The 25549-nt window shown below is 50.7% G+C and overlaps 1 protein-coding gene across 1 annotated transcript in view; it reads right to left on the bottom strand.

Moving 5' to 3' along the window:
- Positions 1-25549, bottom strand: part of LOC147102600 (protein unc-13 homolog D-like) — an 81222-nt gene that overhangs the window by 9857 nt on the left and 45816 nt on the right. The window contains exons 7-13 of the mRNA XM_085963255.1: positions 19448-19591; positions 17345-17437; positions 15752-15988; positions 10478-10546; positions 7286-7365; positions 5321-5426; positions 4119-4190 (exon numbers count right to left, since the gene is read on the bottom strand). Coding sequence (XP_085819381.1) covers positions 4119-4190; positions 5321-5426; positions 7286-7365; positions 10478-10546; positions 15752-15988; positions 17345-17437; positions 19448-19591 — 801 coding nt within the window. The remainder of the gene's footprint in view (positions 1-4118; positions 4191-5320; positions 5427-7285; positions 7366-10477; positions 10547-15751; positions 15989-17344; positions 17438-19447; positions 19592-25549) is intronic.

Genomic DNA, 25549 nt, shown 5'->3' with positions numbered 1-25549 from the left:
GAGTGATCGAGGGGGGGTGAGAGTGATCGAGGGGTACGGTGAGAGTGATCGGGGGGGGGTGAGAGTGATCGGGGGAGGGGTGAGAGTGATCGGGGGGCGAGAGTGATCGAGGGGGGGCGAGAGTGATCGAGGGGGGGGCGAGAGTGATCGAGGGATACGGTGAGAGTGATCGAGGGGGGGGGTGAGAGTGATCGAGGGGGGGTGAGAGTGATCGAGGGGCGAGAGTGATCGAGGGGCGAGAGTGATCGAGGGGGGGTGAGAGTGATCGAGGGGGGGTGAGAGTGATCGAGGGGGGGGTGAGAGTGATCGAGGGGGGCGTGAGAGTGATCGAGGGGGGGTGAGAGTGATCGAGGGGGGGTGAGAGTGATCGAGGGGGGTGAGAGTGATCGAGGGGGGGTGAGAGTGATCGAGGGATACGGTGAGAGTGATCGAGGGATACGGTGCGAGTGATCGAGGGGGGTGCGAGTGATCGAGGGGGGTGCGAGTGATCGAGGGGGGTGAGAGTGATCGAGGGGGGGTGAGAGTGATCGAGGGGGGGTGAGAGTGATCGAGGGGGGGTGAGAGTGATCGAGGGGGGGTGAGAGTGATCGAGGGGGGGTGAGAGTGATCGAGGGGGGGTGAGAGTGATCGAGGGGGGGTGAGAGTGATCGGGGGGATGAGAGTGATCGAGGGGGGGTGAGAGTGATCGAGGGGTGAGAGTGATCGAGGGGGGGTGATAGTGATCGAGGGGTGAGAGTGATCGAGGGGAGGGGTGAGAGTGATCGAGGATACGGTGAGAGTGATCGAGGGGGGGTGAGAGTGATCGAGGGGGGGTGAGAGTGATCGAGGGGGGGTGAGAGTGATCGAGGGGGGGTGAGAGTGATCGAGGGGTGAGAGTGATCGAGGGGGGTGAGAGTGATCGAGGGGGGGTGAGAGTGATCGAGGGGGGGTGAGAGTGATCGAGGGGGGGTGAGAGTGATCGAGGGGGGGTGAGAGTGATCGAGGGGGGGTGAGAGTGATCGAGGGGGGGTGAGAGTGATCGAGGGGTGAGAGTGATCGAGGGATACGGTGAGAGTGATCGAGGGGGGCGAGAGTGATCGAGGGGGCGAGAGTGATCGAGGGGTGAGAGTGATCGAGGGGGGGTGAGAGTGATCGAGGGGGGGTGAGAGTGATCGAGGGGGGGTGAGAGTGATCGAGGGGTGAGAGTGATCGAGGGGGGGTGAGAGTGATCGAGGGGTGAGAGTGATCGAGGGGGGGTGAGAGTGATCGAGGGGTGAGAGTGATCGAGGGGGGGTGAGAGTGATCGAGGGGGGGTGAGAGTGATCGAGGGGGGGTGAGAGTGATCGAGCTGGGGTGAGAGTGATCGAGGGGGGGTGAGAGTGATCGAGGGGGGGTGAGAGTGATCGAGGGGGGGTGAGAGTGATCGAGGGGGGGTGAGAGTGATCGGGGGATGAGAGTGATCGAGGGGGGTGAGAGTGATCGAGGGGGGGTGAGAGTGATCGAGGGGGGTGAGAGTGATCGAGGGGGTGTGAGAGTGATCGAGGGGGGTGAGAGTGATCGAGGGGGGGTGAGAGTGATCGAGGGGGGGTGAGAGTGATCGAGGGGGGTGAGAGTGATCGAGGGATACGGTGAGAGTGATCGGGGGGGTGAGAGTGATCGAGGGGGGGTGAGAGTGATCGAGGGGGGTGAGAGTGATCGAGGGGGGGGTGAGAGTGATCGAGGGGGGTGAGAGTGATCGAGGGGGGTGAGAGTGATCGAGGGGGGGTGAGAGTGATCGAGGGGGGGTGAGAGTGATCGAGGGTTACGGTGAGAGTGATCGGGGGGGCTGAGAGTGATCGAGGGGGGTGAGAGTGATCGAGGGATACGGTGAGAGTGATCGGGGGGGGTGAGAGTGATCGGGGGGGGTGAGAGTGATCGAGGGGGGTGAGAGTGATCGAGGGATACGGTGAGAGTGATCGAGGGGGGGCTGAGAGTGATCGAGGGGGGGTGAGAGTGATCGAGGGGTTACGGTGAGAGTGATCGGGGGGCTGAGAGTGATCGAGGGGATACGGTGAGAGTGATCGGGGGGGGTGAGAGTGATCGGGGGGGTGAGAGTGATCGAGGGGGGGTGAGAGTGATCGAGGGGGGGTGAGAGTGATCGAGGGATACGGTGAGAGTGATCGAGGGGGGCTGAGAGTGATCGAGGGGGGGGTGAGAGTGATCAGGGGGGGGTGAGAGTGATCGGGGGGGTGAGAGTGATCGAGGGGGGTGAGAGTGATCGAGGGAGGGTGAGAGTGATCGAGGGGGGTGAGAGTGATCGAGGGGGGGGTGAGAGTGATCGAGGGGTACGGTGAGAGTGATCGAGGGGGGGTGAGAGTGATCGAGGGGGGTGAGAGTGATCGGGGGGGTGAGAGTGATCGGGGGGGGTGGTGAGAGTGATCGAGGGGGGGTGAGAGTGATCGGGGGGGTGAGAGTGATCGAGGGGGGTGAGAGTGATCGGGGGGGGTGAGAGTGATCGAGGGGGGTGAGAGTGATCGAGGGGGGTGAGAGTGATCGAGGGGGGGTGAGAGTGATCGAGGGGGGTGAGAGTGATCGGGGGGGGTGAGAGTGATCGGGGGGGTGAGAGTGATCGAGGGGGGGTGAGAGTGATCGAGGGGGGTGAGAGTGATCGAGGGGGTGAGAGTGATCGGGGGGGGGTGAGAGTGATCGAGGGGGGGTGAGAGTGATCGAGGGGGGGTGAGAGTGATCGAGGGGTACGGTGAGAGTGATCGAGGGGGGGTGAGAGTGATCGAGGGGGGGTGAGAGTGATCGAGGGGATACGGTGAGAAGGGATCGAGGGGATACGGTGAGAAGGGATCGAGGGGATACGGTGAGAAGGGACTGGGGATACGGTGAGAAGGGATTGGGGATACGGTGAGAAGGGATTGGGGATACGGTGAGAAGGGACTGGGGATACGGTGAGAAGGGACTGGGGATACGGTGAGAAGGGATTGGGGATACGGTGAGAAGGGATTGGGGATACGGTGAGAAGGGATTGGGGATACGGTGAGAAGGGACTGGGGATACGGTGAGAAGGGACTGGGGATACGGTGAGAAGGGACTGGGGATACGGTGAGAAGGGACTGGGGATACGGTGAGAAGGGACTGGGGATACGGTGAGAAGGGACTGGGGATACGGTGAGAAGGGACTGGGGATACGGTGAGAAGGGACTGGGGATACGGTGAGAAGGGACTGGGGATACGGTGAGAAGGGACTGGGGATACGGTGAGAAGGGACTGGGGATACGGTGAGAAGGGACTGGGGATACGGTGAGAAGGGACTGGGGATACGGTGAGAAGGGACTGGGGATACGGTGAGAAGGGACTGGGGATACGGTGAGAAGGGACTGGGGATACGGTGAGAAGGGACTGGGGATACGGTGAGAAGGGACTGGGGATACGGTGAGAAGGGACTGGGGATACGGTGAGAAGGGACTGGGGATACGGTGAGAAGGGACTGGGGATACGGTGAGAAGGGACTGGGGATACGGTGAGAAGGGACTGGGGATACGGTGCGAAGGGACTGGGGATACGGTGAGAAGGGACTGGGGATACGGTGAGAAGGGACTGGGGATACGGTGAGAAGGGACTGGGGATACGGTGAGAAGGGACTGGGGATACGGTGAGAAGGGACTGGGATACGGTGAGAAGGGACTGGGGATACGGTGAGAAGGGACTGGGGATACGGTGAGAAGGGACTGGGGATACGGTGAGAAGGGACTGGGGATACGGTGAGAAGGGACTGGGGATACGGTGAGAAGGGACTGGGGATACGGTGAGAAGGGACTGGGGATACGGTGAGAAGGGACTGGGGATACGGTGAGAAGGGACTGGGGATACGGTGAGAAGGGATTGGGGATACGGTGAGAAGGGACTGGGGATACGGTGAGAAGGGACTGGGGATACGGTGAGAAGGGATTGGGGATACGGTGAGAAGGGACTGGGGATACGGTGAGAATACTTATTTGTACTTTTGAATCTTAGGTGTTCACATATTTATTAATCTGTCCATATGTATGTGTCTGTGTGTACATGTATATGCTTGTGCATGTATAGTTGTATCAATATGTGTACATGTTTTGTGAATCTGGCGAACAAGGGTTGCAATCCTATGACCTCACCTCGAAGCTGGTGGTCTGAAGCTCATCCAGTGGCAAACCATTTCCCTCGGCATGGAAACAGTGCAGCAGGTGCTGAAACAAAGCAACTCCGACAGTGTCAATAACTGAGTCAGGGTCTCTGAGCGGAGGTGATAGCAGAGTAATGGAGTCCAACAGCCCCACCCCCTATCCCAAGTCAAATCAACTCCTGAGTAACTGTCTCCAAGCTTTGGAAGATATAAAGTCCCATTGAAAGCTTATTAAACAAGTTACTGGTTAATGATTACACCCTCCCAGATAGCCAGCATATTAAAATGCCGCAGATGCACCAAGGGAATTAATACCTGTTCATGTAGACAACTTGTTCATCTAGACTGTTGCTAAGCAGCAAGGTCTGGGAATTGAGTAAATCCCATAGTATTTAACAAATGGGGCAAGCTACTTCACATTGCTTATTATTTGATAAATCAATGGTTAATGCATTAATCTAAAATGTTGTTTATTTTCCAGAATTGGATTGTTTAAGATCTTTCTTTCATTGAAATATTTGAGCTGGATCATCAGGCACTAAGAAAAGATACCGAGCTGAAACCAGCAGCTTTCCCCAGTGTAGGGGGAAGGAAAGCTCTGCTTGAGGTAACATCATTGAACTTTATCACATTATGGAGGAGAATTTACAAAGCTGATCCAGGCAAATTATTCACTAGGGGGTGAAGGATTCAAATCCCAGAGACCACAAGTTAAAAAACAGTAAAGTTAGGAGTAAGAGGGGAAGTCTGGGGCAAGTTTAACACCCAAAGGGTAATAAAGTTGTGGGATGAGTTAGTCACCTTCAGAAACAGGAAAAGAAATGGGGGAGGAACCTTTTCAAACTACAAGGGATAATTCGACAAAATCTCATTCCCGGCAGGGGAGCCTTGCCGACCGGGAGCACGTTTTGGGAATTCCAGCGGCGCTCCCTCTGATTTTTCACAAGGGTAATGTGTGCTGGAGTTCCTGACATGCGTGCTCCCAGTGGACAAGCCTCCCCACCGTGAGCGCAGTCTCATAAAATTACTCCTGCAGCCTTTAAACTCGTGGTGGAACAGAGCCTCCAATTCACCGACGGAATAAAATGCGGCGAAAGCGCACACTGCCTGTCTCATCTATATGGAGAAGAACTTTGCAGCACCGAACACCGTTCCTCACATTACACCTGCTCCAAATCAGTTACATAAACTCACCTTCAAAGTGTAGTTTAGTTTTGTATAAAACTCCTGAGAAACACCACCCTGATGTGAAGTTAAGTAGATGACGTCAATTATATGTGTCCAGAGGAAACCTAGAAGGCTGTGAGAAAAGTGTTAGAAAGTCAGGGACTGGACAATGCCATATATGCCTTTCAAATCTAGGGTTCGGGCTTGGATCCAACCTAGAATAATAGATGAGAGTGTCGGAGGTAGTGGAAATCTGGATCTCTCGCCCCCAAAAAGCTGGTGAGGCTAGGTCAATTGAAAATTTCAAAACTGAAATTGATAGTTTTTTACGGTATGAAGGGTTACAGAACCAAGGCAGATGGATGGAGTTGATATACAGATCAGCCATGATCTAATTGAATGGCGTACGCCTGTTCCTATGTTCCTATCTGCTGGCTGTAAGGGTCCTATGTGAAATGCGCTGGGCAGTTTCATTCATAGACGCCACAAGGGTGGTTGGTGTGGGAAATAGAACGTATACTGGTGTGGGTAGGAGGTGTTCTTCTGAATTGGGACTGAGGAGTGTTGTTTGAGCAGACTAGAGAGGAGAAAGAGGCCACATAATCAAGCGAGAAGATAAACTAAATGGAGATTGCGAGGAAAAGAACAAATAATTAGGGAATATCATAATGTTCGATATTCTGATTAATATTTCTGCCTGTGAGCATGTCATCCCCTACCTATAGCATGCAGCAAAGCCTCTACCTAGATTGGGGGGAGCACCAGACAGTCTGGGGCCCTCGTTCCCCTCCCCAATCCTCCCACCACTCGAACCACCTCCAGTGAGGAACACCCAGACTACTAGAGGGTGAAATTAGCCAAAAGCAGCTCACTACCACAACAACATGCATTTATATAACATCTTTAACATCGTAAACGTCCCTCGGCACTTCACCAGGGTAATGCGTGCTATCAAACAAAGTTTAACACCGAGCCACATAAAGAGATAATAGGGCAGCTGACCAAAAGCTTGGTCGAAGCGGTAGGTTTTAAGGAGCATCTTAAAGGAGGAGAGAGAGGCGGAGAGTTTTAGGGGGGGAATTCCAGAGCTTAGGGCCCAGGCAGCTGAAGGCACGGCCGTCAATGGTGGAGCGATGGAAATCGGGGACGCGCAAGAGCTCAGAGTTGGAGGAATGCAGAGATCTCGGAGGGTTGTAGGGCTGGAGGAGGTTGCAGAGATGGGGAGGGGTGAGGCCATGGAGGGATTTGAAAACAAGGATTAGCTGTCACCAAACTCAACCAGCAGGACCAGCGGTGAGTGCAGACATTAACCAGTGGTCCTTCTGGTTGAGATTGGAGCCAGGTAATGAACTGGCACCAATCCCACCGAACCAATACCTATTGATTACCCTGTGAAAACCCAGTGAACAGCCTGCCGCCTTCACCCCATAATCACCATGAAAGCAAAATGTGCAGTGGCTTCCCAAAATACATATATTTGAGTTGGGTTGGGTTAGTCAACTGCGTACTGTTTTGACACTAGCTTTTAGCACCCCGCACAAGTTTTCCGTTCGCTAACATTAATGGACAGCAAATCACACTGGGTGCATGGACCCCTACTCCTGAAAGGCAGCTTACTGATGTTTTGGGGTGTGACCAATGTTTCCTGTAAGCTGCGCTTTGTTCTGCGTGGCCTGTTTCTTTTACTGCGCGGTCCCATTAAATTTCCACGCATGCGCGGTACTTGTAACGGAAAAGCCGGTGAGCGGCCTGTGCGGGACTTTTCCCATTATTGTGCGGCCACTTAGAGCGAACATTGGGTGTGACCCTTCATTAGAACTGAAGACTGAGATGATCTTTCACTCTGCAGCTCTGTTGAAGTCACATACCTGGTACAACCAGTATTTTCTCCTTCCAGATACTGACTGACCTGCTGTATATTTCCAGCTTATTTCAGATTTGCAAATGGTTTCTTTTCTTTTTACTGTATGATTTACTGAGTGTGTGACTTGCCTCTGAAAATTTTCTTGTACCAGGTTGGTATCCATGTATGCAAACTCGGTCTCCAGAAAGCTCATTAAAGGGACAATCATCTAAAGTAATAGAAACAAATATGTTTAAGCTAGTATGCATAGTATCTCAGAAACAGTTCTGAGATGGAAAAGATTCACATTTTAAAGCTAATTTACCCTTCAACATGTCCGATTATATTTTCTCATACTTCCCTCATCTGTCCAGGAGGTAAAATAGTACAGACTACACAAACGATCAGCCACATAGATTGCACGGGTCACATTGTCCGCATGCCCGATACGAGATTCCCAAAACAAGCGCTCTACTCAGAGCTCCGGCACGGCAAGAGAGCCCCAGGTGGGCAGAGGAAACGCTTCAAGGACACCCTCAAAGCCTCCTTGAAAAAGTGTAACATCCCCACCGTCACCTGGGAATCCCTGGCCCAAGACCGCACAAAGTGGAGGAGAAGCATCCGGGAAGGCGCCTCGAGTCTCTTCGCTGGAAGCAAGCGGAAGCCAAGCGCAGGCAGCGCACGTCAACCCAAGCACCCCACCCACCCGCCCCTTCAACCACCATCTGCCCCACCTGTGACAGAGACTGTAGGTCCCGCATTGGACTCATCAGTCACCTGAGAACTCATTTTTAATGTGGAAGCAAATCATCCTTGGTTCCGAGGGACTGCCTAAGAGAGAGAGAGAGAGATGTTACTTTGTGGTCCTCTATAGCCTGCAGTGCTTTTAACTAACTTACCTGAGATGTGCCTGGTTCTCAGAGTTCTTCCTTCTTATGCAATGGCGCCTAATGTACTCCATTAATCTCACTAAAAACTAGTCTCAAAATAGTAGGCTCGAATAATGGATGAAACTTTCTGTTGGCTCCCTTCGTTTGCCCATCAATCCTTCCTTACTCCTTTCCTCCCTCCTTCCTTCCATCCATCTATCCTCCCTGCGTCCTTCCCTCCATCCTCCCTCCTTTCTTCCTTCCATCCACCCTCCCTCCTTTCCTCCCCTCCTTCCTTCCCTCTCTTCCTAATTACACAAACTTGCACATCCAATTCCAGTTAACTAAATCATCCATTTAATGATAATTAAACAACTAATCACTCCCATCTGAGCAAGCTGCTAACGCAGAAGGTCAGTGAATTAACAGATAACGAATGCTTGGACTGTGTGATCTCCTGGACTGGTTTCGATTGCCTGAGGGGGTTGGGGAGGAATTATCCAGAGTATTTTTTCCCTTATTGGCCCTGGATTTTTCTCTTTTTTTTGTCTCTGCCAAGAGATTACATGGCTGTGGTGGGGGAGGAGAAGGGGGTCCTTGGGGGTGGGAAGTGTCGAGTCAGGATACTTGGAACATCATGAGTGTGGGGCAGGTGTGATGGACCAGCTGGTCTTTTCCTGCCTGTCATTTTTGTACGTTCGTAAATTCAACCCGGTGAGTTACTCGGAGGTAGTGGTTGGCTGAGATTTCTTGTTCCACGGCAGTGAGACAGCTGATATAAGGGAACGAAAGGGTTAGGCAGTGACATGGCAAATGTTATGATGAAAGTAAGGGTCACGATTCTCTGTAATAAAGTGTCTTTATATTCAGCATGACCATGGCGTGTACAGAAGACAGGAAGTCAACACCGCCCAATATCCACCCATGCACAGTTAACTGAAATTGGTTTATTCTATTGTGCCAAGGCCAAGATGTTGCTGACAGTAATCTCAAGACAGAGTTCAGATTTAGAAAGTTTAGTCCCATCAAAGTCGGGAGATTAACATAATTTTTTTAGGACTGGGCCATTTTACGGGTTCCTGGATCCAGGCAGCCCACAATAGCAGCTCTGCCTCGCACCAGATGACCACAATATTCTGGTGTACACTGGAGAGCAGGATATCAATCAATCAGCCCGACACCAGGATCAGGCGGGATCCCACCTTGGGCCCCGACAGTGATTGGGTACAGTTCCTGGTTTGGCCTGTTATTGGGAACTATTGGGGTTCTGGTCGTGGATCAGACCTTCTTAATAATCCAGAGAATGCAGGAAAGACATTTGAATGCTCCACAAATTCTCCAACAGTTACGACACTCAAATGATATCTGCTCTCGCCACAGATTTCTTTTTAACAGCAAACTGTTTTAAATGTATTTTATTACATTTAATTGAATCATATTTCTCTCTAATATTTTAACACTTTTCTCCCCTTTTCCCAAAGGCTCTGACTCTCTCGGAGAGAGGGTTCTGTACTCACTCAGCTCCCTCTGGCACCTGACCATTCTTCAGTGTGTGAGCCTAGACAATGAATAGCAGCGGGCGATTCGGCTGTGGGGCCATCCTCGCCAAGCACCATCCCGTCCTTGTCTGATCCACGTACACTTTCCAGCAGGATTCACTGCATATCAGTCAGGAACCTTGACTGATTTCTTTCTTTATAACAGGGGCATGTAAGGTCATTGTAGTGTCCAAGTAAAGAAATAAAGAAAGACTTGCATTTATATAGCGCCTTTCATGACCACAGGACGTCCCAAACGCTTTACAGCCAATGAAGTACTTTTGAAGTGTAGTCACTGTTGTAATCACACCACACGGACTGCAGCGGTTCAAAAAGGCGGCTCACCACCACCTTCTCAAGGGCAATTAGGGATGGGCAATAAATGCTGGCCTTGCCAGCGACATCCACATCCCATAAAAATGAATTTAAAAAAATATATATAGGAAACACGGCAGCCAATTTGCGCACAGCAAGCTCCCACAAACAGTAATGAGGTAGTGACCAGATAATCTGTTTTGGTGATGTTGGGCTCCCCTGCCCTTCTTCGAAGTAGTGCCATTGAATCTTTTACGTCTACCTGAGGGGGTCTCATCCGAAAGACAGCACCTCTGACAGTGCAGCACTCCCTCTGTACTGCATTGGAGTCTCAAGTCTCAAGTTTCTGGTGTGGAACTTGAAACCACGACTTTCTGACTCAGAATTGAGAGTGCTGCACACTGAGCCACAGCTGACAGCTGAACTATAACTCATTGTAGACCAGGAGTCGAAACTGGGATCATCCAGTTTGCTCACTCCGTCGAAAAACTGAGCCATTGGGGAGCTACTTTTAAAGAAATTCTGCCTCCCTTTCAGAGACTGTCCTGGTAAAACAACCCAAGTTTTGGAATTCTGTTACTGTGACTTCTTTGGATGGTGTTAATGATACAGTACTTACATCATCCAATGGAATAGCGTGGCTGGATGTTGACAGGAAGTGTATGTGTTTCTTTATGTCGGCTTGCAGCTGATAAACACAAGACAGGAATAGATTTATATTTTGTAAGTATGTTAATCATTGAATTTTATCAGTCAGCGACCTTCAGCCTTTAAGGATCTCAGGTTTCACAAATTCCAAATCTCTGACTAACATGGCAACATAAAAGAAACCGCTATAGCAGGGCAGCTGGAGAACAAATCCTAACTGGATCAAACATGCAAACCAGGAACTGTACCCAAGGGGGCAAACCAGGAACTGTACCCGAGTAACAGGGCAAACCAGGAATTGTGTCCGAGTAACGGGGCGAACCAGGAACTGTGTCCGAGTAACGGGGCAAACCAGGAACTGTGTCCGAGTAACGGGGCGAACCAGGAACTGTGTCCGAGTAACGGGGCGAACCAGGAACTGTGTCCGAGTAACGGGGCGAACCAGGAACTGTGTCCGAGTAACGGGGCAAACCAGGAATTGTACCCGAGTAACGGGGCGAACCAGGAATTGTGTCCGAGTAACGGGGCGAACCAGGAACTGTGTCCGAGTAACGGGGCGAACCAGGAACTGTGTCCGAGTAACGGGGCAAACCAGGAACTGTACCCGAGTAACAGGGCAAACCAGGAATTGTGTCCGAGTAACGGGGCGAACCAGGAACTGTGTCCGAGTAACGGGGCAAACCAGGAACTGTACCCGAGTAACAGGGCAAACCAGGAATTGTGTCCGAGTAACGGGGCGAACCAGGAACTGTGTCCGAGTAACGGGGCGAACCAGGAACTGTCCGAGTAACGGGGCGAACCAGGAACTGTGTCCGAGTAAGGGGGCGAACCAGGAACTGTGTCCAAGTAACGGTGCAAACCAGGAACTGTACCCGAGTAACGGGGCAAACCAGGAATTGTACCCGAGTAACGGGGCGAACCAGGAACTGTGTCCGAGTAACGGGGCAAACCAGGAACTGTGTCCGAGTAACGAGGCGAACCAGGAACTGTGTCCGAGTAACGAGGCGAACCAGGAACTGTGTCCGAGTAACGGGGCGAACCAGGAACTGTGTCCGAGTAACGGGGCGAACCAGGAACTGTGTCCGAGTAACGGGGCGAACCAGGAACTGTGTCCGAGTAACGAGGCGAACCAGGAACTGTGTCCGAGTAAGGGGGCAAACCAGGAACTGTGTCCGAGTAACGGGGCGAACCAGGAACTGTGTCCGAGTAACGGGGCAAACCAGGAATTGTACCCGAGTAACGGGGCGAACCAGGAACTGTGTCCGAGTAACGGGGCGAACCAGGAACTGTCCGAGTAACGGGGCGAACCAGGAACTGTGTCCGAGTAAGGGGGCGAACCAGGAATTGTGTCCAAGTAACGGTGCAAACCAGGAATTGTACCCGAGTAACGGGGCAAACCAGGAATTGTACCCGAGTAACGGGGCAAACCAGGAACTGTGTCCGAGTAACGGGGCGAACCAGGAACTGTGTCCGAGTAACGGGGCGAACCAGGAACTGTGTCCGAGTAACGGGGCGAACCAGGAACTGTGTCCGAGTAAGGGGGTAAACCAGGAACTGTGTCCGAGTAACGGGGCGAACCAGGAACTGTGTCCGAGTAACGGGGCAAACCAGGAACTGTGTCCGAGTAACGGGGCAAACCAGGAATTGTACCCGAGTAACGGGGCGAACCAGGAACTGTGTCCGAGTAAGGGGGCAAACCAGGAACTGTGTCCGAGTAACGGGGCGAACCAGGAACTGTCCGAGTAACGGGGCGAACCAGGAACTGTGTCCGAGTAAGGGGGCGAACCAGGAATTGTGTCCAAGTAACGGTGCAAACCAGGAATTGTACCCGAGTAACGGGGCAAACCAGGAATTGTACCCGAGTAACGGGGCAAACCAGGAATTGTACCCGAGTAACGGGGCGAACCAGGAACTGTGTCCGAGTAACGGGGCGAACCAGGAACTGTGTCCGAGTAACGGGGCGAACCAGGAACTGTGTCCGAGTAATGGGGCGAACCAGGAACTGTGTCCGAGTAAGGGGGCAAACCAGGAACTGTACCCGAGTAACGGGGCAAACCGGGAATTGTACCCGAGTAACGGTGCAAACCGGGAACTGTGTCCGAGTAACGGTGCAAACCAGGAACTGTAACCGAGTAACGGTGCAAACCAGGAACTGTGTCCGAGTAACGGGGCGAACCAGGAACTGTGTCCGAGTAACGGGGGGAAACCAGGAACTGTACCCGAGTAACGGGGCAAACCAGGAATTGTACCTGAGTAACGGGGCGAACCAGGAACTGTGTCCGAGTAACGGGGCGAACCAGGAACTGTGTCCGAGTAACGGGGGGAAACCAGGAACTGTGTCCGAGTAACGGGGGGAAACCAGGAACTGTGTCCGAGTAACGGAGCGAACCAGGAACTGTGTCCGAGTAACGGAGCGAACCAGAAACTGTGTCCGAGTAACGGGGCGAACCAGGAACTGTGTCCGAGTAACGGGGCGAACCAGGAACTGTGTCCGAGTAACGGGGCGAACCAGGAACTGTGTCGGAGTAACGGGGGAAACCAGGAACTGTGTCGGAGTAACGGGGGAAACCAGGAACTGTGTCCGAGTAACGGGGCACACCATGAACCGTGCCCGAGTAACGGGTTGGACCAGGAACCGTGTCCGAGTAATGGGGCGAACCAGAAACTGTGTCCGAGTAACGGGGCGAACCAGGAACTGTGTCCGAGTAACGGGGCAAACCAGGAACTGTGTCCGAGTAACGGGGCGAACCAGGAACAGTGTTCGAGTAACGGGGCGAACCAGGAACTGTGTCCGAGTAACGGGGCGAACCAGGAACTGTGTCCGAGTAACGGGGCGAACCAGGAATTGTGTCCGAGTAACGGGGCGAACCAGGAATTGTGTCCGAGTAACGGGGCGAACCAGGAACTGTGTCCGAGTAACGGAGCGAACCAGGAACTGTGTCCGACTAATGGGGAAAACCAGGAGCTGTGTCCGAGTAACGGGGAAAACATCTACTACTCGGCCATGAGAGGCTAAATCAGAGAACATGGCCATGACACCTGCCAGATTGTCATAAAAACCCAACTGGTTCACCAATGTTCTTCACAGAAGGGTGCCTGCCATCCTTATCCAGTCTAACCTATACTTGACTCCACTCCATGCTGACTCTAAATGCCCTGATGATGTGGCGTAGCAAGAGTCCCAGTTATACAAACAATCGTCATTCAAGAAGATCTACCACCACCTTCTTGGGGCAACCAGTGTTGCTTCAAGAACAAATTAAGAGAAAGTGGCAAAAATTGGGTCGAGCCCCCTTCGGGGCGCTAACCTCACTGGGGTGCTAAAAAGTTAGCACCCCCGCGCCTGAAATCCAATGGTAGCACCCCGAGCAGGAAGCGGGGCACTACTGGAAGCGCTCCCCCTCCCTCTTGGGGCGCTCCAGCCCAATATGGCGGTGCTACGTGCCGCAGTGCCATGTCGTGCCGCGGTACTGCAGGCCTTCCTCCCCTTATTAAAGGGAAGGGGCCTTGCGCAGCGCGACCCGAGGCCCAGCTGGGCCACCAGGGATCAGGGTGCCGGCAAAAGAGCCCGGCACTCAAGAAGAGTACCGGGCTGCCCGATCGCGGCCGGCACCCCATGGGGGGGGGAGATGGCAGAGGGGGCAGGTGCTGGCAGGCAGCCAGCAAAAGAAATGGCCACCTGGCAACTCCCCTTTAAATATCACAGCCGCGGCTGCACGTACGCCCCCCTGACCCTGTCGGACATAGCGTCCGGTGGTACGTCAAGGGGCGTGACTGAAGTTTGCGGCCGGGGCGCGAGCGGGGAGCTACGCATGGCGATGACATCATCGCTGGAGGCGCGGCGCTACTGGCTACCGCCACCGTTAACCTGCTGAATTTCGCGGGAGGCGTTAGCGACACCGCACCCGGGCACTAGTTGCTTTGCAAAGCAACCGAATTTTGCACCCCAAAGGAGCTGATCTTTTTGTTACTATGGCAAGTACCCTCTCATTCAATGTACTATTCCCAGTAAATTCAGCCTCTGGTCATTGATTATCCAGTAGTTACCTACTGCTGGCATCAAATGGATCATCACTCAACAACATACCACTTATTAGCTTCTTAGAGATCAAGGGCCTGAAATTTCAGTCTGGACAAGGTGCCAGGGGCCGGAAAACGGGTGCAACTAGTTTTTTTAGCTCCAGTCATTTTCCAGTTGGTTGGGTGTGTGGGGAGGGGGCATGGACAGATGTTCCACCCACCTGCCTCCTGCATTGAAGCGGCATGTCAGGGCGTTCTTGGGAAATTAATTCAATTTAATTGAATTCAATTCAGTTTTTATTTGTCATATATGCAGCAGACGTGTGTACTGCACAATGAAATGTTGATTTTTACGAGTCCTCCCAACATTGGAATAAATATGGCATAACAATGATAAAAATACTAATAGAAATACAGTAGTAATAAATAAAACAACAATAATAAATAATAATAAATTATACGTTCATGAGTCTTCTGGCCTGGGGGTAGAAGCTGTTCCGAAACCTGCTGGTATGAGACCATATGCTTCGGTATCTCTTACCGGACGGGAGCAGGGCGAAGAGGTTGTGGCTGGGGTGGCTCGCGTCTTTAATGATTCTCAGGGCCTTCCCCCGGCACCTCTCAGGGCAGATATCCTGGACAGCAGGTAGTTTAATTCCTATAGTATGTTGTGCAGCTTTCACCACCATCTGTAGAGCCTTGCGGTCTGTGGCGGTGCAGTTGCCATACCAGGTAGTGATGCAGCCGGACAGGATACTCTCGACAGGATATGCCCTTTATGCATGTAAAAGGCCTCAGTTGAACTCTCGTCTCCTGAGGGCTGGCACCAATCCTGCTGAAGACCCAGATCTTGCCAGGTAATTGATCCCAGAGGGATCGGTTACCTTACTGTACTGCAATTCTGGCTTCCATTGGAGCATACGATTCCTCGGAGCCACCCTTTCTTTGGCCTGGGAATGGCCTCTGGGTGCCCTATGGTATTCGGCTGTGTGCCGCTCCCCCTTCCTGCCAGTGGATCGGAGCGAGCACTGCTGGTGCGCATGCCCCAAATATGCTGATGACCCCCGTCCCCAGGATTTGGGACAGGGTCAGCGTTCCATGGCTGCAAGCGGCCGGGAGCCTCACTCCGTTGCTCGTCCAGCGACGGAGCAGGCACCCCAGGTTTTCAGCCCCCAAACTTTCCTCGAATGTGGACATTCTGGTTACATTGAAGTGTCTTCCATACCTTCTGTGCAAGGGTTTGGACGACACCCTGGATCTTTTTGTTGATTGAGCTGTTGACTGTTTCAAGTTGAGTGTGCAGTGTGTTCTGGATCTGGTCCACTGAAATCATATTGGCCGTGTCTTCCTTTAGGCCTTGCCAGTCTAGGTCTTCTGGCAGGTTGGAAATGACCTCCAGCAGCTGCTTCATGTTATTGAGAACCACACATAGTTGTAGTGACCTCACGCTGTTCACGTCTGACTAGGGATGAAAGTATTGGGAATACAAGTCACTGGATAGTTTCTAGGTATTTCTTCAGCCTCCATAAACATTTTTTAAAATTGAGAAACGACAGTAAAGGGCAAAGACCCACCAAGATTGATATGAGTAAAGGATAAGACCCGTCACTTGGTATCACCCCCCACCCCCTACTTCCAGTAGGAGCTGCGTGAGGGTGGGAGCTCTGGGGTTGATTTTCCTCTGTCACACACCATTCTTACTTGGACATATAGGCCTAGAAATTCGGTGGGCTGCGCCACCTGTTAGTGCCTAAAGAGGGCACTTAGTGGTTTTAGCGCCACTGGCCACGCCTTCTGCGAAATTTAGCGGGGCGCTAATGGCGGCATTAGCCTGTAGCGCTGCACCGCCACCGATGACGTCATTGGTGTGCGCAGCGCCCCGCTACCACCCCGAACGCGATATTGGGTCGCGCCCCCCCTGTAGCGCCGGTCGCAATTCGCGACTGGTTCAGGGGGGGCCTACCTGTGGCGGTAGTGGCGCTAATTAAAGGGGAGGTGCGGGGCGGCCATTTTTTTCGCTGGCCGCCTGCCAGCACCTCCTTGCGCCGCCGTCCCTGGCCTCCTGATCCCCGGGCAGTGCCAGCTGTGTCCCAAGTGTCCGGCACGTCTCCTCAGTGCCGGGCTCTTTTGCCGGCACTCGCGACCAGAGATCGCGCTGGTGCAGGCCCCTTCTCTTTAAGAAGGGGAGGAAGGCCTCCAGTACCACAGCGCGCCGTGCCACAGCGTGTGGCGCTGCGGCACGTTGCGCTGCGATATTCAGTTTCAGCACCCCAAGAAGGATGCTGGAAGCCTCGAGCAGTACACCGCTTCCGTTTGGGGCGCTGAAACTGAATATCGCGTTGGCGCAAGCGGCTCCATCCGGAGCGGAAATTCCGGCGCCCAGGCGAGCTTGGCGCCACCGAATTTCTAGACCATAATCACCGTTTCTTTCTCGTCATTGGGCCAATATCCTGGAATTCCCAATCTAACACCATTGTGGGAGCGCAATCCCCACATGGACTGCAGCAGTTCAAGGAGAAGACCCACCACCACCTTCTCGGGGCAACTAGGGATGCGCAATAAATGCCGGCCTTGCCAGCGACGCCCACATCTGATAAATATTTTTTTTAATGACTTGTACATCCACTTCTCTCTATCACCAACTACCTGGGCTGGGTATCAATATCCTTCTGTTCATGTGAATTCTTAATAATGTGCAGATCAAAGTCTACCTTTGTTGTCATGAGGCCTTGATGAGTTGCAAATCTTTTGAATCTTTAATGAAATGCAAGTTAGTTTAATCAGGTGTGGATCAGGATGAGTTACAGTCAGCACTCACATCACTTGAGTTTACTTGATAGCCCTTGACTGACAGCTCCTCTGCCCTCTCTTCAATTAGTCGGCAGTACATTAATGCAATCTTGCACATGTCCTGTAACAGAAAGGTTGGCAGTGTTACAGGCACACACATACGATCAAACAGAATGGGCATGGCTTCAAAGTTTTTAGAGCAACGGCCACACGGTGTCGAGTTTCTACTGATCAGATTACCTCTACAAACTGGTGCATGTTCACCTTCTCTCGCTGATACTCAGTGGGGAATGAAGAGTGGCCTTTGATAGTCAATAAGTTGGAGCAGATGTTCTATAGGAATTGATGGGACAGCGGAGAGGGTGTATTGGATTCATTCTCACCAATGTTCTGCATGAACCACAGGCAGGTTTTTATTTTACCATAACGATAACTTTTGATTGAATTCTTTCTCCTCGGGTTTGTTCAAATCTTCAAAACCCGGCGGAGGGTGGTGGAGGGAGTGCATCTTTGTGTAAGCACCGAGATGTAACCCCCCCCCCCCCCCCCCCAACCCTGACCTCTGCTACCTTACTCTAAATGGCACTGAGGGCACCCATGCCACTGGGGCATCTGGGACAGCTCCCTGCCGGGAAGCCACGTACTCTGGTGGAAGTGCCCGGATCTGGGGGGGGGATGGACTACCAAGTACCCCATGGAAAGAGAAATTTGTAGCTCCCTCATCTCTCTTTGTAAAGGAGTCAGTGATACAAAAAACAAATTGCACCTTTTAAATCTTCAGGGGCCCAAGCCTGGACCCTCAGGCGACCTGCTTCCCCCATGGAGGTGTCCTGCATATCTGCTTTCAACAGCCCATCCAGGACAAAGCAGCCTACTTGATTGGCACCCCATCTACCACCTTAAACATTCACTCCCTCCACCACCGGCGTACCGTGGCTGCAGTGTGTACCATCTACAAGTTGCACTGCACCAACTTGCCAAGGCTTCTTTGACAGCACCTCCCAAACCCGCGACCTCTACCACCTAGAAGGACAAGGGCAGTAGGCGCATTGGAACACCACCAACTCCAAGTTCCCCTCCAAGTCACACACCATCCTGACTTAAAAGTATATCGCCAATCCTTCATCGTCGCTGGGCCAAAATCCTGGAACTCCCTCCTTAACAGCACTGTAGGAGCACCTTCACCACACGGACTGCAGCGGTTCAAGAAGGCGGCTCACCACCACCTTCTCAAGGGCAATTAGGGATGGGCAATAAATGCTGGCCTTGCCAGCGGCGCTCACATCCCATAAACGAATTAATAAAAAAATGTACTGTCAAGGATGATCCGGGTCCCTTTTTGCAGTTTCAGGCGCCAGTCTAGTTTCCAGCCATTCCGGCAGACAACCACTCAGATTGCAGCGGGGAGTACACTTGAACTGCCACGGATTGTCAACCCCTTCACACCAGTTATTGGTGATGATAATATAATGTACACTCGTATATCTGACTGCTGTCACGCTCACAGGTGTGGTACAGTGTATACTGTATAATGTACACACTGTGTACAGTAGCGGTAGATTACCTAAACCAAACTCTAACCCCTGAGCCCTGATTTTGCGTTGTCGGGAATATCTTGGCTGTTCCCACCCGCCCCCCGCCCCACCACAGTCACACCAGTAGTGGGGGTGGAGCGGTCTGGTCCTGCCAAATTCCGCCAGCAGAAATAGCAAAAGAAGAATTTAAAGATATGGCCTAAAATAACACTCTGCTTACTATTCTATACTCTTTAAATATCCTCTACCTTAGTTGCCCACCTCTAGTAACCCTGGCACTAGGTTTCCTGGGAGCCAGTTGGATTTGGGATCCTGCATGCCTGCCTGGTGGGAAATCACATGCAGGAGTGCACCATGCCCAAGACCAGCGAGGCCCTGGACCACTGGAAGGGAATCGCAGAACCTACAAACTGCTATAAAAGTTAACATGGGGAATAATTGGAGCCAGTAGTCTCACATCGAAGACAATATCAAGATTATGACCTTTCTAATGAGCAGAGGGAATAACGAAAAAAGTCTTATAATGGAAAGCCCAACGATGAGAATAGCGTGTGTACAATGTTCTTTATCGGCCACTTCCGAAGACTCGGACTCACTTCAGTCAGCTTGACCATGATGACGAAAGCTTCCTCGGAGTCTGGCCAACTCAGCTCTGTCCAAGTCTGCTTGATCTTGGTGAAGCAGGTTGCAATATCCACAGCAGAGGTACTGTGCTTAGTCTTCTCCCCCATAGATTCCAGCTGTAGAAACAGTATGTGGGGAGTTAACATTCAAACAGAAACTTCTGTAAGGAGTGTACTCCGAAAGTGCATGTTTAATATTACTGTAATGCGGCCTCAGAGCATGGTGTGTGAGATAGGTCTCTGAATTTAAGCCACAATTTTAGAAAACTGATTGCCACATGGCTGAAACATAAACAACTGGACACCAAGAACTGCGTCACATCACAGGGAGTGTCTGAGAATCTGTACACACAAAAGAAGAACCTATTATTGTTAGTGCTGCTACCAAATGAAGAACAGGCTAAAGAAAGTTAAACATCAAAACCTGGACCTGGAAAAGATACTGGTCCCCACTGGCAGGTTTCTGCCTATTAAAATTAATTGATCGAAATATTGAGTGGCGCACCCATGATTTCCCAATACGTTACTCCCGTTTCTGGTGACAGCTCTCTGTTGCTAAAGTAAACATGAAGAACAAAATAGAACAGTGGGTGTGCTCCAGAAAGTAATCAGTGTCCCACTGAGCCTACATCCTGCCAGTGATGGGAATCTGTAGCCTTGTTTGTCAGGCAGCATAGAAGAGGTTCTGATGAAAGGTCATCGACCTGAGACGTTGGGCTGAATTTTGCCGGCGCTCAGAGGGCAGGTTCGGAGGCGGGTCCACTGTCAAAATCAAAAATCCCGCTCTAAACCCGCCTCCTTGTGAGGTTCCCCAGTGCCAGCTCTGCCTGCGCTTTGCAGATCCGGCACTAAGCGGCGGGTCAGGCAATTATGCTAGTTAAGAGGGTGTTTAAAGCAATTTAATCACCATTTTACCAGGTGCAAAGCATTTTCCCAAGTTTTCCATGAGTTTCCCATTGCTCGGGGATCACGCCAGGTAAGTATGTCGGGTTCTGAACAACTCTCCATTTCTTCCAATAGGTGACAGCTGCAAAAGTGGGAGCCGGTGAACCCCATTGAGGCTCACGGTGATTACGTCTGTGACAAGTGTCTGCTGCTACAGGAACTCCAGCTCCGTGTTGATGAGCTGGAGTCTGAGCTTCAGACACTGCGACACATCAGGGAGGGGGAGAAGTACCTGGACTCTGTGTATCAGGAGGTGGTCACACCTATGAAGTTAAGTAATTCAGATGTAGCCCATGGTCAGGGACAGGACGGTGTGACTACGAGTGAGGGAGGTACGGGGATCCAGGAGGTAGAGCTGGAAGAGCCGCAGCCCTTGCTCTTGACCAGCAGGTTCGAGGTTCTTACTCCCTGTGGGGACAGGAGCAGGGACTGCAGGGAGGATGAGCAACCTGGCCACAGCACCGTGGAACGGGGGGCCATTCAAAAGGGGGGAGTAAATAGAAATGTTGTAGTGGTAGGGGATAGTATTATTAGGGGGATAGATAGAGTTCTCTGCAGCCGAGAGCGAGAGTCCCGAAGGCTGTGTTGCCTACCCGGTGCCAGGGTTAAGGACATCTCCTCTGGGCTGGAAAGAACCTTGCAGTGGGAGGGGGTGGATCCAGTTGTCGTGGTCCATGTTGGTACAAATGACGTAGATAGGACTAGGAAGCCGGTTCTGTTAAAGGAGTATGAGCAGCTAGGGGTCAAATTAAAAAACAGAAGGGTAATAATCTCTGGATTATTACCTGAGCCACGAGCGAATTTGGCTAGGACAAATAAAATTAGAGAGTTAAATGCGTGGATCAAAGACTGGTGTGGGAGAAATGGGTTTTGCTTCCTGGGACACTGGCACCAGTACTGGGGCAGGAGGGAGCTGTTCCGTTGGGACGGGCTTCACTTGGCCGGTGCTGGGACTAGAGTCCTGGCGGATCATATAACTAGGGCTGTAGAGAGGGCTTTAAACTAACTAGTGGGGGGGAGGTTCCTAGAGAGCAAATAATAAAAATGACAACAGAGAAGGTCATAGACTTAGGTAGCAGTGGGGAAATTAAAAACCAGAGCGTGTCAGGAAGGGGCAGAAGGTATGGAGTAAAAGGTAAAGTAATAAAAAGGGCAAAAGCAGGAACTAAGTGTCACAAAATATATTTGAAAGTTCTCTATCTGAATGCACGTAGCATTCGTAACAAAATAGACGAGTTAATGGCACAAATAACTACATATGGGTATGATCTTGTGGCCATTACAGAAACATGGCTGCAGGGTGACAATGCCTGGGAATTAAACATACCAGGTTATTTAACGATCAGGAAGGACAGGCAGGAAGGAAGGGGAGGTGGGGTGGCTATGTTAATAAAGGAAGGAATCACTGTAATACAGAGAAATGATATTGGGTCAAAAGATCAGGATAATGAAACAGTTTGGGTGGAGGTAAGGAATAATAAGGGGAAAAAAACACTAGTGGGCGTAGTCTATAGGCCTCCGAACAGTAGCAACTCTGTTGGACGGAGTATCAATCAGGAAATAGTTGAGGCTTGTAATAAGGGAGCATCTATAATTATGGGGGATTTTAACTATCATATTAATTGGACAAATCAAATTGGGCAGGGCTGCCTTGAGGATGAGTTCATTGAGTGTATTAGGGATGGGTTTCTTGAGCAGTATGTAACTGAACCGACCAGGGGGCAAGCAACCTTAGATCTGGTCCTGTGTAACGAGACAGGATTAATTAAAAATGTCCTAGTAAAGGATCCCCTTGGAATGAGTGACCATAACATGGTTGAATTCCATATTCAATTAGAGGGTGAGAAGGTTGGATCTCAAACAAGCGTGCTAAGCTTGAATAAAGGAGACTATGAAGGTATGAGAGCGGAATTGAGTAGAGTGGATTGGGAAAATAGATTAAAGGGTAAGACGATACATGATCAGTGGTGTACATTTAAGGAGTTATTTTACAACTTCCAAAAAATATATATTCCACTGAGAAGAAAAGGGTGTAAAAGAAAAGACAGCCATCTGTGGCTAAGTAAAGAAATTAAGGATAGTATTCGACTAAAAACAAGGGCATATAAGGTAGCCAAATCTAGTGGGAGGATAGAGGATTGGGAAAACTTTAAAAGACAGCAAAAAATAACAAAAAGATTGATTAAGAAAGGGAAGATAGATTATGAAAGTAAATTAGCAAAAAATATAAAAACATAGTGGTTAGCACTGTTGCCTCACAGCGCCAGGGACCCGGGTTCAAATCTGGCCTCGGGCGACTGTCTGTGTGGAGTTTGCACATTCTCCCTGTGTCTGCGTGGGTTTCCTCCGGGTGCTCCGGTTTCCTCCCACAGTCCAAAGATGTGCAGGTTAGGTTGATTTGGCTATGATAAATTGACCCTTAGTGTTAGGGGATTAAATACGTGGGGTTACGGGGATAGGGTGGGATATGTGTCGGTGCAGGCTCGATGGGCCGAAATGGCCTCTATCTGCACTGTAGATTCTGTGATTCTGTGAAAAAGAAAAAGGGTGGCTAAAGTAAATGTTGGTCCCTTAGCGGATGAGACCGGGAAATTAATGGTGGGAAATATGGAGATGGCAAAAACACTGAATGAATATTTTGTATCAGTCTTTACAGTAGAAGACACTAAGAATATCCCAACACTGGACATAGTGGTTAGCACTGTTGCCTCACAGCGCCAGGGACCCGGGTTCGAATCCGGCCTCGGGTGACTGTCTGTGTGGAGTTTGCACATTCTCCCTGTGTTTGCGTGGGTTTCCTCCGGGTGCTCCGGTTTCCTCCCACAGTCCAAAGATGTGCGGGTTAGGTTGATTGGCTATGATAAAAATTGACCCTTAGTGTTAGGGGGATTAAATAAGTGGGGTTATGTGTTGGTGTACGGGTTACGGGGATCGGGTGGGATATGTCGGTGCAGGCTCGATGGGCCGAAATGGCCTCTATCTGCACTGTGGGGTTTCTGTGATTCTGTGAAACAGGGGGCTATTGGGGGGGAGGAGCTAAACACGATCAAAATCACTAAGGAAGTGGTACTCGGTAAAATAATGGGACTCAAGGCGGATAAATCACCTGGACCTGATGGCTTACATCCTAGGGTCTTGAGGGAAGTGGCGGTAGGGATTGTGGATGCATTGGTAATAATTTTCCAAAACTCCCTGGACTCAGCAAAGGTCCCGGCAGACTGGAAAACTGCTAATGTAACACCCTTATTTAAAAAGGGCAGTAGACAGAAGGCTGGAAACTATAGACCGGTTAGCCTAACATCTGTGGTAGGTAAAATTTTGGAGTCCATTATTAAGGAGACAGTAACAGGACATTTGGATAATCATAATTTAATAGGACAAAGTCAGCATGGTTTTATGAAGGGGAAGTCATGTTTGACAAATTTGCTGGAGTTCTTTGAGGAAGTAACATATAGGGTGGATAAAGGGGTACCAGCGGACGTAGTGTATTTAGACTTCCAAAAGGCATTTGACAAGGTGCCACACAAAAGATTATTGCTTAAGATAAAAAATCACGGGATTGGGGGTAATATTCTGGCATGGATAGAGGATTGGCTATCCAACAGAAGGCAGAGAGTTGGGATAAATGGTTCATTCTCAGACTGGCGATCAGTAACTAGTGGTGTTCTGCAGGGGTCAGTGCTGGGTCCCCAACTCTTTACAATCTATATTAACGATTTGGAGGAGGGGACCGAGTGTAACATATCAAAGTTTGCAGATGATACTAAGATGGGAGGGAAAGTAGTGAGTGAGGAGGACATAAAAAACCTGCAAGGGGACATAGACAGGCTAAGTAAGTGGGCAGAGATTTGGCAGATGGAATACAATACTGGAAAGTGTGAGGTTATGCACTTTGGCAGGAAAAATCGTAGAGCAAGTTATTATCTTAATGGCAAGAAACTGGAAAGTACTGAAGTACAAAGGGATCTGGGGGTCCTGGTGCACGAAACTCAAAAGGTTAGTATGCAGGTGCAGCAAGTGATTAAGAAGGCCAATGGAATGTTGGCTTTCATTGCTAGGGGGATAGAATATAAAAATAGGGAGGTATTGCTTCAGTTGTACAAGGTATTGGTGAGACCACACCTGGAATACTGCGTACAGTTTTGGTGTCCATACTTAAAAGACATACTTGCTCTCGAGTCAGCACAAAGAAGGTTCACTCGGTTAATCCCGGGGATGAGGGGATGGACATATGAGGAGAGGTTGAGTAGATTGGGACTCTACTCATTGGAGTTCAGAAGAATGAGGGGCGATCTTATGGAAACATATAAGATTGTGAAGGGGTTGGATCGGGTGGATGCGGGGAAGATGTTCCCGATGATGGGTGAAACTAGAACTAGGGGGCATAGTCTTAGAATAAGGGGCTGCTCTTTCAAAACTGAGATGAGGAGGAACTACTTCACTCAGAGGGTGGTAGGTCCATGGAATATGCTGCCCCAAAAAGCTGTAGAAGCTACATCATTACATAAATTTAAAACAGAAATAGACAGTTTCCTAGAAGTAAAGGGAATTAAGGGTTACGGGGAGTGGGCAGGAATTTGGACATGTCTAGGTTCGGATCGGTCATGGCCCTGTGGGTAGCGGAGCGGGCCCAGGGGCCATGTAGCCTGATCCTACTCCTATTTCGTGTGTCTAATTCTGTTAGATTCAGGAGATGGTTCTGTGATAGTTGATTGGCGGTTAGGATCAGATCAGCCATGATCTTATTGAATGGCGGAGCAGGCTCGAGGGACCGATTGGCCTACTCCTGCTCCTATTTCTTATGTTCTTATGTAAAGTGGTATAAAAGCTACCATTTTACAGCTGGTCACTTTCCAATCTCAGAAGCTGGAGCATTAATGATTTGGTACCCACTTTTGAGCTTTATGCACTTCTGAAGTGTTTGGAGTATTCTCTCTATCCACTGTCACCTCCTTGGATCAACCTATCTCAACATCGACATATTGGTCCAGGAAACCATCCCGTATACACTCCAGGAATTCCTCCTCCACTGTATTGTTACTAATTTGGTTAGCCCAATCTATATGTAAATTAAAGTCACCCATGATGACTGCTGTGCCCTTATTGCACGCTTCTCTAATTTCCCTTTTA

This window comes from Somniosus microcephalus, chromosome 21 (assembly GCF_052327205.1).
Source record: "Somniosus microcephalus isolate GS21.2 chromosome 21, FLI_Smic_1.0, whole genome shotgun sequence".
Lineage (NCBI taxonomy): Eukaryota > Metazoa > Chordata > Chondrichthyes > Squaliformes > Somniosidae > Somniosus > Somniosus microcephalus.
Note: the sequence above shows the minus strand (reverse complement) of the source record. Positions and strands in the feature narration are given on the sequence as shown.